This window comes from Hylaeus anthracinus, unplaced genomic scaffold, assembly GCF_026225885.1.
Source record: "Hylaeus anthracinus isolate JK02 unplaced genomic scaffold, UHH_iyHylAnth1.0_haploid 5, whole genome shotgun sequence".
Lineage (NCBI taxonomy): Eukaryota > Metazoa > Arthropoda > Insecta > Hymenoptera > Colletidae > Hylaeus > Hylaeus anthracinus.
In genome coordinates this window covers 11,426,522-11,444,167 of record NW_026535322.1, presented here as the reverse complement: position 1 = coordinate 11,444,167, position 17,646 = coordinate 11,426,522, and the positions used below count along the sequence as shown (strand labels likewise).

The 17,646-nt window shown below is 37.7% G+C and overlaps 1 protein-coding gene across 2 annotated transcripts in view; it reads left to right on the top strand.

Moving 5' to 3' along the window:
- The window catches only part of LOC128895986 (neprilysin-2), a 41,788-nt gene extending 24,749 nt beyond the window's left edge, over positions 1 to 17,039 (top strand). The window contains exons 2-10 of one of the 2 annotated variants that reach the window (XM_054159064.1): positions 2,063 to 2,211; positions 6,357 to 6,494; positions 6,586 to 6,831; positions 7,283 to 7,494; positions 8,543 to 8,719; positions 10,460 to 10,954; positions 11,998 to 12,289; positions 12,987 to 13,237; positions 15,593 to 17,039. In XM_054159064.1, coding sequence (XP_054015039.1) covers positions 2,063 to 2,211; positions 6,357 to 6,494; positions 6,586 to 6,831; positions 7,283 to 7,494; positions 8,543 to 8,719; positions 10,460 to 10,954; positions 11,998 to 12,289; positions 12,987 to 13,237; positions 15,593 to 15,931 — 2,299 coding nt within the window. In that variant the 3' untranslated portion in view covers positions 15,932 to 17,039. The remainder of the gene's footprint in view (positions 1 to 2,062; positions 2,212 to 6,356; positions 6,495 to 6,585; positions 6,832 to 7,282; positions 7,495 to 8,542; positions 8,720 to 10,459; positions 10,955 to 11,997; positions 12,290 to 12,986; positions 13,238 to 15,592) is intronic. The other variant, XM_054159065.1, reaches the window with a different exon arrangement.
- Positions 17,040 to 17,646: the final 607 nt, after the last annotated feature.

Genomic DNA, 17,646 nt, shown 5'->3' with positions numbered 1-17,646 from the left:
GCGAGACAAGATTGTACGATAATCACGTAATGACTGTGTAATCGTTCCCGTAGAGACTCGTGAGAAGATAATTTCTCATCGTCCGACACTTCATCTCTACAGTTACGTAAAAGAGGAGGAATGTTACTGGAATACTAGCATTCCATTCAAATCGATTTACGCCAGCATCGATGTTTCTCACGGCATTGACCTGGACCAAATTACGCAGACCGATAGAAATGCATCTCGTTCGAGTCGAGGCTTAACTCTCCATTGCGTGAATTCTATTTCATTCTTCGAGAACTGTAATCAATATTTAGATATTGATACGTGTAATCTGTGAATACTTGAAGGGGAGGATACGTCGTTTTTCGTGTTTTTTTTTTTTAACAAAGAAAAATTTGTTTAATTTTGTCTAAACTTGGTGAATATTTTAGGTACGCATCGAAGTACATTTGGTAACTTTCTCGATTCATTTCGCACAGAAATGTTTGAGACATCGCCACGTCATTCCCACGGAGTGAAAAGATATTGTTCAAAACGAGAAACGCTATATCTCAAAAACTTGTATGTGAAACTAATCGAAAAAATTACGAAATGCACTTCAAAGCATACCTAAAATACCCTCAAAGCAATGAAAATATTGCATAAAATTGTTGTCGGTAAAAAAGAATATTCCAAGAAACACTTCATACTAAGACAGCTAATATGGTTTCCCCCTTTAAGTGATAAACATATCTTGATTTATAAAAATTGTCTTCACTGAGTTGCATTATCTAACAGAAGGTTGAAGTGCCACCACTTTACCTTAATTAGCAAACAAATTGCTCTGTTTTCCTTGCTCGAGACCATGAAACCTCATAACCATTATTCGATTGGGAAAATCGAATTTCCATACAATGGAGCATCGAAGACAGAGACCTTCCGAGCCACGTCTCTCTTGCCGTAACTTTTTCAAAATTATTTCACGGTTCATTCACGACGGTACTCAAGGATCTTCAGCGTCGTTAACGCGCAGCGTCGCCGAGTTCCATTAAAGCATGGGCACTTTAATCCTCGCTGTCGTTTCGCAGCGCGCAATAGGCAAGATCGATCTCCGAGGATCTTCTTACCGCTTCAGCAGCTCCTTCCAAGGTTAAAGGCAGGAAGAACGAAGCAAACCTTGTCCATAATCTCGCGGCCGCGATGTAGAACGACCCGTTAAAATTCAAACGCACGAACCGTGTCGTAAAAATTACATATTCGGTGTCATTTACTCGTCTCGTAAATTCGTCACGCATATTTTCCGAGCGGAGGAGAATCCATAGTTAACGCGTTCAACTAGGCGCATAATTTCGAACTTATTCCAGGGATCGACTATGTGCCACGAACGATTCACGCGGCTCCGAGAGAAATTTAACAATAGCGATAAGACTTTAAAGAAGTACTGCAGTTATTTGAAAGAGATACAACGAATGTTTTACGACAGGATTATTTGGATAGGTCTGATTATCGAAGGATCGGTATTGAGAGAATTGAAGAGAATTGAAGTAAAATTGTTATTCTGGAAACCACGCTTTGGATAATATTGATGTGTTGCTTATTGGTAGGAAAGAGTTCTGAACTTCCTTTTTGTTTGATTCTATCTCATTTAATCTTGTTTTCTTTCATTCTATTTCATTTTGTTTGATTTTGTATGTTTCTTTCCCATTTTCTAATTAGATGGCTTGATTCTGAATTTGTAATTTTCTATATTAGTCCACTCACCCATGAAGTATCTTTTTTTTTATAAGACATTTAATCATACAATTTTATTACTGAATAAAATGAATTATCGGTTTCGTATCTCCTTGCAGAAATCCAACATGATGGAAGAGGCGATCCTTATAATTTATCATTGTACATTGCATTACGTCGTATCACGTTATGAATATTATTATATGTATATATATCTATGACTATAGAATTTTATTACAGAATAAAATGAATTAACAGGTTTGTTTCCCCTTGCAGAAACCCGACATATGTATATATATTAATATTGTACATAGAATTCATCACAGAATGAATTGAATTGAATTGACAGTCTCATTTATTCTTGCAGAAATCCAACATGGTGGAAGAGGCGGTCGGCGTTGGAACGCGGACTAACCGTGATCGCGGTTTCCGGGGTCCTTTTGTGCATTGCGTTAGCTGTCGCACTAGGAGTTTTAGCAGCAAACACGGCGTCCTGCAACGCCTCGACGACGAACGGTAAGACCACCCAATGATCCTCTGCACGACTCGGCACAGTCCAATAAAAAGATCCGTGTCTGCCTGCACGAGCTATTTCACTCGAAAGCGTGTATGTACGAACGCGCGTCATCGATGTCTTTTTACTGTTGGGGAGCCAAGATCCTGAAACGCTTGTCCTGTGGGTCAGAACGCGAACTCCTACGTGACACACGCGACTAAACGCAACCTACAAACAGCGAGATTTATTGGCCGGTGTTCGGTAAACGTAAACAGTTACAACACTATAGTGGCACGACCGCTATATTGGGTACATTGACATGGAAACGCATAAAAGCCGGAATTGAGGTACTTGAAGAGGTACCTAAAAATTTATACATATTAGTGATATTGTTATATAAGCTGAATATTACTTCTGAACACCAAAAATTATTGACTTTTTTTGTACCATTTAGTAGAAGTAAGTCTAGAAGTAAAGTTTAACCATTATATATAAATTGTATTATTTATAATATATAAATTGTATTATTTATAATATATATATTATATATATAAATATATATATATTGTATATATAATTTGATGCAATTTATTTTATATACATTTGTATATATTTGTTTCTACATGAAATATTCATATATTTATAACAGAAATATTTATAACAGAAATACTTGAAGAGTACCTAAAACTTCCTATATATATATATCAGTGTACTAACAGAAGTGGTAATTTTACCTCTTTCAACTCTAACGATACATTTATGCCCTATATATATATATATATATATAGATATATAATATATATATATTATAAATATATAAATATATATATATTATATTATACCTATCCAAATTAATACACATCCACGAATATATTTCTAAGAGACACATGCAAGAAGAAGGAAGATACCTGTGAAAATTCTTCTTGTTCCAAAATGTCAACAGAGAAGACACAATTGATTCTTCATGTACAATCGTCCGAACGATAATTTAATCCTCAGCTACGCGTACCCTTCCAACCGCGAGATTCCTCGTCGGGATTCCTCCTCGTTTCGCAAGAATAAACAAATGGACGTAATAACCGGTTTCGCGACAATTAACCGCAAGTCTTCTCCGCGGAGCTCTTACGTATACCTTCGAGAGATGATTGTTCCTGTAATTCTTGGCTGTTTACTTGTCTCTCGTATTTTACTTTTTCGCGAGTTTTTTCACCGACTACGCGCTGTTCGCGATCCTGCCGCGGACCAGTGCTACTACCTTAACGGTTCCATAAACGGCACAGGGAACAGTAAAAAGAGGACGAATTTATGGTCGCTGACAGTGCATCAGATGAGCCATTTAACTTTAATTCTTTCAACCGTACCGTTTTCTATTTAAATTCTATTCGTTTCTCTTTCAAAATTTCACTGTATAAAATTACGTATAAAAGTGTTATTCCAATCCAAATGATGTTCATTTTTTCTTCTCTTTTTTTAACATGTATTCCTGTCAGTTTCAATTGTAATCTGGCCAACAGCAACCAGATACATTCACTGGGACATAAATGTATCGTTAGAGTTGAAAGAGGTAAAATTACCACTTCTGTTAGTACACTGATAGTGCATCAGATGAGGCATTCAACTTCAGAACTTCCACCTCTATCAGTTTACTGAAAGTCTAGAAGACAGACAAATTTTTAGAAATAAGGGAAATTTAGGAAATTAGGGTCTGCTGAGACCTTCACTGCCAGGACTTGATCGTTGAGAATTTTTATGTATTTTTAAGTATTACTCTTATATATGAACGCTCGTAACCAAATAAAGTTTTGGTTGTCGAAGTAATTCTATATAAGAATCCCTGTATCCCCTGTTACGCACGCTTCTCTATTATTTCCTCGATGACGTGTAACATAGTACGCTACGTCCACCGGTGTATGTTTCTTTTTCCCACCGTTACTCCTGTTACAATAATCAGGAAGCAAACGAAACTAACGCGTTGGATCCGTTGCGCGTAATTCGACGTCAAGCACGGTGACGTCAATAATGAGAGGCGGGCCTGACGCATCGGAGTAAATCAGTATTGTTTTTAATATTACTCACCCGAGTCCCGCTTTGTATGTCAGCGATAAATATCGCTTGTTTGTTGGACAATATGCCGAACTTCGTTTTCCCTTCATTTCATTTCATTTTGGACCATTCTGTTTCGTTTTACTTTGTGTAAAGTACTCTCGTTTCATTTTGTGTACTTTTATTTTATTTCATTTTGGACCATTCTGTTTCGTTTTACTTTGTGTAAAGTACTCTCGTTTCATTTTGTGTACTTTTATTTTATTTCATTTTGAATCATTCTGTTTCGTTTTGCTTTATCTCGTTTCATTTTGTGTAATTGTAATTCATTTGAATTTGTTTCATTTTGTTTAATTTTGTTTCATTTGAATTCATTTTACACTTCTATACGTTTCTTTCCCATTTTCTAAATAGCTGACTCGATTCTGAATTTATAATTTTCTATAACAGCCCGGTCACTATTATCTTCATTTCCATAAAAAAGCTGAAGGTCCAAAACCAATCGACGATCGAAACGTCTCAAATACTAATAAATGATTAGACAGCTCGTTCGACTATATTCTTCGTTTGCATATTTTTATCGAGTATCGATCCCGGCCGCCATAAAGATTTATACAAGGCCTGAATCATAGAAGTATTTTTAGAGATTCTAAGAAAATAATCACGTCTCCGGAGCTAATAGTCGGTCGGTGGCGAACAAACGAAATGCTACTTCTTCTCTTCTGTTTTCTTTGCGAATGTTGCGCATTACCTGGAATCCACGACCAACAACGCTTACCGGATACATAAATTCGTACTTTTCTTATCAATCCCTTGATTCTTATCACGTCCTTTCCGAACAGGACGCATAAATTTTTTGTTCCTTAAAACGGCATCCGAGATTTCGCAGCAGGATACTAATCCCTTTCAAAAGAAAACACTTGCTTTCCATTTAGAAAACCTTCTCTTTTTCATTTCTTTCGCGGAATGCGCAACCCTAACGTACCAAAAGGTACCTTTCAGCCCTTTAAATAGAGACTCCAAGCGAGGTACCATCAGTCCCTAATTTAACTGCGTAAAGTGCGGGACGTCGCGATCTACAATTATTAAATAAATAATCGAAAAAAATTAAGACCTGGCGTAACTGTTGCGACACGCCAAACGAAATGTTTCTTCTTCTCTCCTGTTTTCTTTACGAACGAGCGCGGGAGCTCGATCGACGAGGAGGGTCTATAATAGATCGCTTCGGCGCGGAGTGGCTCATCTTTCACGACCGCGAATCGTAAATCAGGCAGACCACCTGCTGCAGCCCTCTTACGCTGGAATAAGCGGCTCGATGATGACTAATACGAGAGATGTAGCGGTAAATGTAATTCGTGCAATGGAACGATCATGCTTTTTTATGTTTGTTTGCTGTGAAACGTGTCATTTTGCGATTACAATTTGTATTTTTTATTCAAAGAGGAAGGAACGAACCGTTGTTTCGTTTCATTTTATTCCATTTATATTTCATTTGAATTTATTTTATTCGGTTTCGATTCATGTGAATTCATTTGATTTCAGTTAAATTCATTTGAATTTTATTTTATTTTGTTTTATTTTATTCTATTACTTTTCATTTCATTTAAATTCAATTGAATTTTATTTTATTTCGTTTTGTTTTATCCTGTTACTTTTCATTTCATTTAAATTCATTTGAATTTTATTTTATTTTGTTTTATTTTATTTATTTTTGTTACTATTCCTTTCCATTTCATTTGAATCTTATTCTATTTCATATCATTTCATTTACACCGCAGCTCAGAAGTATGTGGACACTTTCTTAATAGAAATAAGTATTTAATAAAAGTTGCGAATCTATTAATATCAATGATCAATAATATGCGCGATGGAGTAAATCTATTTAAAATCCTTTCATTCCATTTCCGCTTAGAATTTCAATAGGTTTCGCGTGAACCAACCCAAGTTCATTCTTCTCGCGTGCCAACGGTACCCGAGTCGATCGTTTCACGGTTTCACCTCGTGGATGTTTCGCTTACCACCGCATCTCGAACGCAAGCAACTACTAACAATCATTAACAGCATCGTGTGTTGCTTTCTGTTTTGAATACGCACCTGCACCCGCGCCTGATCGCGAGAGTAGATCCTGTTAACACCGAGGGCTTGCCGTCGACGGCTGACGCTCTTAACGGATATCAGAACACAAAAGGCATTCAAATTGTAGACAGAGGGCCAAACTGCGAAGAAGACGTCTGCTACACGGAGGAGTGCGTTCACACGGGTTAGTAGAAACAAAAATTATCGTCTCAGATTCTCAGATGTGATCTAACATCGATAACCGACATTTATCCCGCGAAATGGCGATACTTCAGCATCCGGGATACTGAAGAACATGGACAACCACGTGGAGCCATGCGACGATTTCTACGATTTCGCTTGCGGCGGCTTCCTGAAGACCACCCACATCCCGGACGACAAAACCAGCGTGAACACGTTCACGGAGATCAGCGACAAGCTGCAGAATCAACTCAGGACCAGCATCGAGGAGAAGAGCGAGCCCAACGAGCCTAAACACTTCAGGCTCGCGAAGAATTTGTACAAGGCTTGCATGAACAAAAGTGAGTACTCAAGGAGCATTATTTGTCTACAATATGATGTCAAGAATGTATTAGAAACGTGATCATTGTGCGAGTTGAACCTTGTACATCTTTCAAGTTTCAGGAATATTTTTTTTTTTTTTTTTTTTTTTTAAATTGTATAACGTTTAGTTCAAGAATTGTAGAAATATTCATGCAACCTAAACAACTGACGAAGGAAATATTTCTCATAGTAGCTGTAAAATAGCAGCCTTTGTTTACAATATAATATCAAGAATGTATCAGAAACTCTAAAAATTGTGCGAGTTGAGCCTTGCACACCTCAGGTGTCAGAAATATTTACTTTTAATATTTTTTTAATTGCACAACATTTGATACAACAATAGTAAAAATATTCGTGCAGCGTAGAAAACTAACGGAAGAAGTGTTTATATAGTTGCAACGTCTTCTAACGAATTCATACTGATTTCAGCGGTCATCGAGCAGCAAGGTTTGGATCCTCTACTGAAAATTTTGAGTAAACTAGGCGGTTGGCCGGTACTGGACGGCGACAACTGGAACGAGAACGACTTCAATTGGAAGGAATCGGTATACAAGTTCCGCAAGATGGGTTACTCGGTCGATTACTACATCGACTTCAGCATCGGCGTTGATTTGAAGAACAGCACGCAACGGATAATCGACGTATGTGATCTGACAAACAAAACAATGAGAATTTTCACGATCGTCAGATAATACATTGGGTTGTACGGAAAGTTCATGCCTATTTTTAAGAAAAATTCAAAGGCATATTTGAATTTTGATGTATATTTATTGAATTATATATGTACCATTTTGTTCCACAACCTTTTCATCTGTTAATATCATTCTGTATCATTCCGATATATTCAGACCTGTACCGCTTACTAAAAATCGGCATGGACTTTCCAGACAGCCCAATGCTTTCTTTAAAAAAAAAATTTACAGACTTCGCGTACACGCAAGAGTTAGAGAGATTGAAAATCTAACTAACTAAACTAACTGGTCGCGAACCGCCACCTGCTGTACCATACTGAATGATTTTCCGCGACAGGACATTCTTTTTCCCAGAAAAACTCATTCATTGCTTCGTGACGTACTGAGACCCAATTGTAACGGAACATTTTTTTTTTTGTTACTACAGTAAGATCTTATACGCACAAATTTTTCCTCGCGTCATTTTTCACCATATAACGTGACATGAATTTCGGTTGTTCGAAAATAAAAAGATTTTCAATCTTAAAAGGTTATTTTCATTTGAAAATGACGTTAAGTTAAATCGTCACTGGATCTCTGACTACTAACATCGTTTCTACTGTAAAACTTGCGTTTCGGTGATAAATTCGTAAAGAAATACCAACGTACAATTAATAGAGGTGTGCGGGATCCCGGTCGGGACGGGAATTCCTCCCGGGATCGGGATGGAATCCCGAGAATTTCAAAATCCCGAAACCATTCGAGATTCCCGAGAATTTCGAGATACCGTAAATGTTCGGGATTCCCGGGAATTTCGAAATCCCGTACATTCGGATTGCTGAAATTTTCAAGAATAACAACACTTTCAGAAATCCCAGATATTATTCTATACCCCGTACATTGTCGGGAATCCCGAATCAACTCGGGATCCCGCATAAACTCGAGGATCCCGGATATTTTCGGGAATCCCGCACACCCCTAACAATTAATAATAATTGGAATTACATGAATTTTGCAGCTCGACCAAGCATCTCTTGGCCTCTCGCGCGAATATTTGTCGAAGGGCTTCGACGACAAGATCGTGCAAGCGTATTACAACTACATGGTCGATATCGCGGCGATTCTCGGAGCTGACAAAGCTAAAGCGAAAATGGAATTAAAAGAGTCCCTGGTATTCGAAATGGAACTTGCCAATGTAAGAATCACGTCTGAACCGTCTAATAGATCAACATTTTCTGTAATAAACTTCAGTTTTTGATTTATAAAATAATTCGTTAACAACATTAATTATCTACTGTAATAGTTGGTCTTACGAACTTTCAGTAAAATTATTATTAACAGTTGAGTGATTTTAAGAAGTTTGAACATGGGTCTTGGTATTGCAGTTTTAGTGTTGAAAACTTTCAAGTTAAGGGGCTTGAAACATCAAAAAATGAAAAACAAAAATCACCTTTTTTTTTTTTAAATTACAATTGAAGCGGTGCTGGACAGTTCTGTGCATTCAGAATTCTATTTACCACTTCCAGTGGTCCAAATTAGATTCTGACTGCACAGAACTTTTAATTAAAACAAAAAAGAAAGTGATTTTGTTTTCATTTTTTGATGTTCTAAGCCTCTTACGATTGGGATTCTTAAGAGAGTGCACACAGTTGTTACAGGCTAAAGTAAAGTATCTTGTTCACAATTTAAATACATATTTTAATGAAAAACGAAGAGGAATTTTTCAGTACCAGTATTGAACTTAATGTATAAATTTTGGTGTTAATAAAAGAAAAAATGAACGAAGGAATTCTTTTTCGATGGAAAGTTGCTATTTTATTATCGAAAAACAATAACTTTGAAACTCGAAAAAATGGGGTTTTCGATAAAACCATCGCTATTTTGTTAAAAATCAATATTTCGAAAAGTCCTCAAGTTATCGCGATGAATCAAAAAAGAAAGACGTTCTCGTAACTTCTTGTGAACTTCGGTCGTTTTGAAATATATCTCGACACAGGAATTTATACAGGGTGTCCCAGCCTAAGTGATACAGAGCTCTAACTCCAAAATTATAGGCCGAATGGAAAATTTCAAATATGGAAATTGCATGGTAAAATGGGCCTCGTGTTTCAGCGAGAAGGAATTTTTGTTAACTTTGTTATTTAACGAAATATGATGATCAAGTTTCGTTTTTCAAATGGACTACATATTTTTTTTTATACCATGCGATAGTACTTTTCAAAACGAATTCATTAAGCTTTAATGTATTTACCTGATTTTTATTAGTTTTCAGGTCAGAATGCTTCAAAGTTTGATAATTTTTAAAGAAAAATCACGGGCGGACCCATTGATTCAGTAAGCACCATGCGGTTCTTGAAATCGCTACGGAGAAAAATAGGAAGAATCCCAATATTCTGGGCCTAGAATTCCGAGCGAGACCCTCCGTATCGATTTCAAGAACCGCCCGTGATTTTTCTTTGAAAATTAGCAAACTTTGAAGCGTCCTATCTTCAAAACTAATAAAAATCGGGTAAATACATTAAAGCTTAATGAATTCGTCTTGAAAAGTACTATCGCATGGTATAAAAAAAAATATGTAGTTCCATTTGAAAAACGAAACTTGACCATCATATCTCGTTAAATAACAAACTTAACAAAAATTCCTTCTCGCTGAAACATGAGCCCCATTTTACCATGCAATTTCCATATTTGAAATTATCCATTCGGCCGATAGTTTCGGAGTTAGAGCTCTGTATCACTTAGGCTGGGACACCCTGTATATTACTTTCAACGCTACTACTGAAAAATCCTCCTCAGTTTTTCATTAAAATATTATTCAAATTGAGAAAAAGAATTCTTGAACTTTGCTTACAACAGCTGCCGCGTACCCCTATAATAATATTAAAAAAATGCCAATAATAATAGAACGCATTCAATATTCGCACGAATTTCTCAGATTTCCTTGCCTAACGAGAAGCGTCGCAACGCCACTCTTCTCTACAACCCCATGACGGTGCGGGAATTGTCCAAGACGTATCCCAGCATACCTTGGAAGGAATACTTCAACACCATTCTGGCGCCGAGCGTCCAGGTCGACGACGACGAGGTCGTGATCATCAGCGTTCCCAGTTACATTTCGAGCTTGGAGAAGCTGTTGGCCACCACCCCTAAAAGGGTGCAGGCTAACTACGTGATGTGGCGTGCGGCTGCTTCGTCTGTGAGCTACCTAACCGAGGGCATTCGAAAAAGACAGCTACAGTATTCCACTGCTCTGAGCGGGAAAACGGAAAGGGAGCCCAGGTGGAAGGAATGCATCGACACGGTGTCCGGTAGCCTCTCCATCAGCGTCGGTGCCCTTTACGTCAGGAAGTACTTCAAGGAGGACGCCAAGAAGAACGCTGTGGAGATGGTGGCTGATATCAGAGAGGAATTTACGAAGATATTGAAAACGGTAGGAATTTTCATGGTGTTTGAGGTCGGACAGAGAAAATAGATAAATTCAACTTATAACTACACTCGCCCTAAAAAAAAATAGAGACACTTCTTCAAAACGTCATAACTATGGGAGTTTTCAACCGATTTTCGTGAAACTTCGTCAGGAATAGTTTTGAAGTGTCCTCTGGGTGTGTGCAAAGTTCCATTGGCGAGGGTTGATGAGAAGGGGTTACTTCACCCCTTTAAAGGGGGGGGGGGGGGGGGGGGCGAGAAACGTCACTTCTGAAGGTGCCAGGAGTAATGGAAAGGATTAAAAAAATTAAAAAAACCTTTAGGGCGACTCTCTTTGATGCCCTCTACAAGATGCACCCCTTGAAATCCCTCTCGGACAAACCCACCCCCCAAAAACCCCCACCCCCTCTAAAATCCACAATTTTTGGACCACGGTCTCGATTTTGGACTCACTGCATTCTCTGGACTCCCCTGATCCAGAAAATGCCATCACACATACCGTGCATCCCATAGGCACCCCTTGGGGGGGGGGGGGTGGAACAGCTCTCAAATTTTCAACCCCCTTCGTAAGGGAGCACTTCCACACATCGAAGGGCGATGTTAATGCATAAATATGTTGATGCATATAGAAATATCTAGAGAAAAATTTATCTAGCAATATCAAAATTTCTTTCCATCTATCATTGTCTAACAAAGTCCGTTATCATTAGACTGCGGATCTTTATACAAAATAAAATCTTCGCGATCGTGCCTACAAAAATTGAACCTAAATAGGAATTTATTTTATTTTCCAAACGTTATAACATAAACTATATTATCAATCTTTTCTGTACTCTTGTATATTGTTTGCATTTTGTAGTTTCTTGCACATTCAAATTTCCTGTAAATGCATAAAGATCCGCAGTCTACTGATAACAATAATAGCGAGATAGAGATGAACTTCAAATAGGCCATACAGAAGTGTTTAGCTGTCCATTTCCGGTTCTTACACTAATTCTAGGACACCCTGTGTACACACTCCTAACAACATAATTTCCCATTCTTCAGGTCGACTGGATGGACGAAGACACGAGGAAGAGCGCCCTGAGCAAAGCTGCTTCCATGGCCAGCCACATCGCTTACCCAGACGAATTGCTGGACGACAATAAACTGGAAGATTTCTACAAAAACCTAGAACTAACGACCGACAATTACCTAGAAGGTATCCTGAACCTGACTCTCTTCGGAGTGGAATATTCCTTCAGCAAATTGCGCAAACCCGTGAACAAGAGCGATTGGATCACCCACGGAAGACCGGCGATCGTCAACGCGTTTTACTCCTCCATTGAAAACAGTATTCGTGAGTATTTTATCGACACAAGCCGAGGGTGGCCTATTCGAGGGAAAATACTTTTTCAAGTACGAGGCTCGTTCAGAAAGTAAGTTTAACGATGTTTAACGCTGGTCTTGGTGAGAAGATAGAACTAGAAAATTTTAGGAACATGTTCTCTCATTTATTTTGTTCAGTTTCGTGTGTCGTAGACTCTGGTCGGTCGATTGTCGCGTGTTTTGTAACATTTAATAATGGCGATTCCGTTAAAATTTGCGTCCAAGTGTGAACCGCGTAGTATAATACGTTTCTTTACCGCTAAAAACTTCACAGAAATTTATCGAGAATTATGTTCTGTTTTTCGGCGATAAATGCGTGAGCCTGCGGATGGTTACGCGTTGGCGAACGGCGTTCTTAAATGGCCGCGAAGAGTTGCACGATGAAGAGCGCGAAGGACGACCAGCGAACGCAAAGTGCACGAAAGTCATTACGCCTTGGGAATTCAAAACCTCGTTACTCGTTACACGAAATGTATTGAAAGATATGGCGATCACGTAGAAAAATAAAAAATTGTCTGAAAATTTAAAAAATGACCTTGCTTTTGTGTTTTGACCACTCTTTCACAGCGTAATTAGACCGTTAAACTTACTTTCTGAACGCCCCTCGTATAATCGACTTCACTAATTCTGGGACACTCTGTATTTCATTTTATTTCATTTTTCCACAGAATTCCCAGCAGGCATTCTACAAGGAGCCTTCTTCAGCAACGATCGACCAAGGTACATGAACTACGGTGCTATTGGTTTCGTCATTGGCCACGAAATAACGCATGGCTTCGACGACCAGGGCCGACAATTCGATCAAAACGGAAACCTCGTCGACTGGTGGGCGCCCCAAACCAAGGAGAACTATCTGGAAAGGGCAGAATGTATTATTCATCAGTACGGGAATTACACCGTCGAAGATGTTGGCTTGAACGTAAGGAACATGTTTTGTTATTCATTTGGCTTGAACGCTTTTATGAAAAAAAATTATTATTTTCTTTGGTATATAATTACAACAGTTTTATTAATTTTTCAGATTCCAAATCCGAGCGCGCGCGAAATTTTGATTTCTATTTTTGCTGACTGACAGGCGTTGTCCCACAAAATCGATGACTGACTATATTGTTTATGTCTAATGTAACATTTAATACCACCACAAAAGTTTTGAAGTGTAGTGAACGAATTGCACAGTACAGATTTCTTTGTACATACATTGTGGCCGACTGACCAGCTCCGTACTCACATTTAGCTGACTGACTGTCATGACTTTCATTTATATGCAATATACTATTTGTATAACAATTTTCAGCCTTAGTAAATTCATTTAAGGCGTCTGGCCACCCTGAGCGCTCGCCAGATGGGTACTATTCTTAAAAATACATTAATTAAAAAATGAATTAAGTAATCGCAAAAATCCATTGTTATTCTTCAGATAATGTATCTAAAAGTAGTGTGCAGAAATTTCAAAGAAATCGAACCGCATGTCTACTTTCTTTTGGGATTATCTGGAAACTACATTTTTCGAAATGGTACAACGTAAATCTCGTAAACTATCGGTCCGATTGCTCTGAAATTTGTACACAATACTTTTAGATACATTATCTGAAGAGTGCCAAAGGATTTTTGCGATTACTTGATTAGTTTTTTTTTTTTTTATTTTTTTTTTTTTATTGACAATTTTTCTCGTGAAATTTCGATGAAAAATGAAAAAAAAATTTCTTCGGCTCGCCATAATTTTCTTAATGATAAAAAAAAAATTCAATTGCTACTCTCTTGCGAGAAACTCCAGAAACAATGCAATATTTTTTTTTTTCACATGCAACCTAAAGAATATAATGATGGGACAGCCCACGCGCGTTTCGTGCCGAAGATCTTCACGAAAATTTTCGAACCGCCGCCATTTTTTTTTTGTTATCTCAAAAAAATTTTCACGTGTTCGTTAAACCGTTCTTTAGTATGTGTGAAAACATAAAAATATTTTTTTCTATACTTTCGCATTCATGAATTTTTTAAGAATGGTAGCCATTTGGCGAGCTCTCAGGGTGGCCAGACCCCTTAATTACCTTCCCAGGTATGACAGTTTCGACAGCGCACAGTGAGACAAAACGGCTCTCGGCGATCAAAAATCCGTAACTTTGGTTCTCTTGAAAATATTTTAATGAAATTGTAGGAAGTTATTCTCTATACTATGATACTTAAATTGTATTAGTATAAATCAATTTGAGCTACAGGGTGTTTAAATACTCACGTATAACGCGTTCAATATCTTTCACTTGTTTGACATACTTATTGTTATTTAACCAAAATTCGACTCAAACCTGTTATTAACTATGAGAGAAATGTATTTAGTAATTTAAAAATGACAAGATGTACGTAATAATCATAGACGTAAGCGTACAAACGTACATACTGTTTTCTGTTCGAGTCCTATTTAGTACAATCGCCAATTTTTCGAAAAGAGGCACGAAGGGGCACCTGATCTTTGCAGAATCTGATAGTGGATGATTCACCCTTTCCTGTGATAGCAATTAAACCTCGGATAAGTGCGGACAATTTTTGATAACCATGCGTAAAGTTACAATTTTACTTAAATGTACTTCTCTCCAAGCAGACCCTATTATTTAAAAAGTGGTTAACATTTTGTCTTACTTTATGCATCGAATACTATCTATACAAATCTAGTAAACATTATAATTCATTTGAATATCGTCTTTCTGAGCAAAATTTTTTAGAATCGTATATTGAAGTTAAGAGTAATATCATAAGCGTTTTGCTTAAACGAATTTCAACTGCCTTTAAATGCGCACCACAGCAAAACGGAAGCAAATATCAAAATACGGATTGCACTACATTAAACAGCAATTTATCTTCTATCGATGTACGTAAACAGTTTTTCCATTTTTCGAATTCACGAAAATCGATTTTTGATCGCCGTGAAAGCCGTTTTCGAAAGCCGTTTCGTCCCATCGTGCAACATACCCGAGACACTTGTTTTCAGTTTCGCTTGACTGACCGCAGTATGTTTGTGTACACAACCACTGTAATAAACTACAAAAAAACTAGGCTTAGTAAATTCGGAGACTTTTTTTGGCTCTGGCTCTTGGACTATAAAGCGGTCGACTGTGGATCAGAGGATCATGGGTTCGAATCCCCGTGCCTTATATTTATTTTTCGTTTGAACTCGTACATTATTCCACACGAGTGAAATCACACGGGTCCCAACTAGTAATTTATAAGCTAGTAAATCTGTTAACTATTAAATCTATTAACTCTTCGTTACCTGTTACAGCTGAACGGTATAAATACCCAAGGCGAGAACATCGCCGACAACGGTGGAATAAAGGAAGCCTACCTAGCGTACAAAGAATGGGTCAGGCGAAATGGTCCAGAGTCGAGACTGCCAGGACTCAAATATACACCTGAACAATTGTTCTGGATAAGCGCCGCGAACACCTGGTGCAGCAAGTACAGGCCAGAGGCGATGAAGCTCCGCATCACCACTGGCTTTCACAGTCCCGGCAAGTTCCGCGTTCTGGGACCGCTCTCCAACATGGAGGAGTTCTCCAATGATTTCAATTGCCCTGTAGGCTCGAAGATGAATCCAGAGAAGAAGTGCGCCGTCTGGTAAACGAGACCGTTGACTATACCAAGCGGTAACACAGACGTTGGTCGTACTTGTTCTTCGACGAAAGAGCATACTCGTTTACTCGTGGTCGAAGAAGTATTCAGCTGTTCCTGCTGGATACCACCACTCTGAGATTCGATCTAGGCTGTCGCGTGAATTTCGATGTGTCCACGTAGACCTCGATTGAATCTACTCGAATAGGGTAACAAGTGACGGTGTTTGATCGGTGGAACTGACGGGATTCGATATTTAAGGCACGATCGTGCTTTGATCTCTGAGAACGACCGAAAGGGGGATCGTCTTTGCGAACAACTCGAATCGCACGGCATCTACTAACATTGTTTGCTAATAGAATAAGTCTTTTTATAAGAGAATGTTAAGAGTTCGACGAGTATTGTAAATACAGACGCGGAGACAGCGAGACCGAGGATTGCGCGTCATGACAATTTGAAATTTTTGTAAAATTGAGTTTAGGTAATTGCGAGATCAAGTTGGGTTCGATCGTCGTAAAGAGGAACATGTTAAACTGTGATGATTTTATAGGAATCGACAATAAATAGCGGAAACGGTCTTTCGGTTGAAACTATACGAGTTGGCGCGCGCGCAGATATTAATGAGAATACTATTACTGTTAATTATGTTTTCAAACAGCATTGTTTTACCGACGTAAGAAGTTAATGTACGTGTTTATTTCTTTTTTTTTAATTTTTATTTTTATTTTTTTTTTTTTTTTTTTGCTATTTGTATAATATATTCGTTAGGCTCCGTTGAGCAGCGTGAGGTTGTTGATTAGAGTTACCATTTCGAAGTACTTTAGGTGATGTAGTATTAATCATAGCTTTTAACGTACAGGTAACGAACAACATCTGTGGTTACTTTTCTATTGTTTTAATTTCAGATATACGTGCCACGTGAGAACTTCTTTGTATCGTCATTTCTTTTGTTCTCATTTTCGCTTATGGCAATTGTGTCGCACGGGATCTAACGTAGAGCCCTGCGATACTCGTATTTCTTGCAATACTGTATTACTTTAAGCTTAAACAGATGAATGTATTTAGTGTATTTGTTGAGTATAAAGTTTTAATATAAAACCATTGAAATAGAAAGTTTATGTTTGTGTTTCATTAGGTGAAAAGAATGCGTGCGAAGATGCAGTCGTTCTACTTGACGATGCACATGCTACCACCAAAAATCACAGCCAACTTGCTCATATTATTTAGTATGTAATTATTAGGTTGTCCCAAAAGTTTCTTTCGCTTTATTAATAAGTAATACATGCACAATAGTTTATGTTTTATGTTACATTATTGAATTGTGCACGATTCATTTTGCTCCATAACTGTTACAACATGAATATCTACAAAATTAGATCGTCTATTTATATAAACACGACCACATAAAATAATTGAGTGCAAGGAAACTTTCGGGACAACCTAATAATAATTCCATGCTACAGGTGATACAAATAATAAATTGCTGTGTATGAAGATCTACTTTAAGGGCAGATTACACCAATAAAACGTGTCATTTTAAATAAATTTTGTTTATGGTAACAAAAATATTTCAAAATCAAACTTTTTACAGCTGAAAGTATATATATTAAACTATTTGAAAAAAAAAATCTTTTTCTTTTTTTTAAATGGCTGCTCAAACTCGTCCAATTTGCTGGCGGGTGTCATCATTTCTTGGAAACGAATCATCTGAAAGCAAAAAATAAA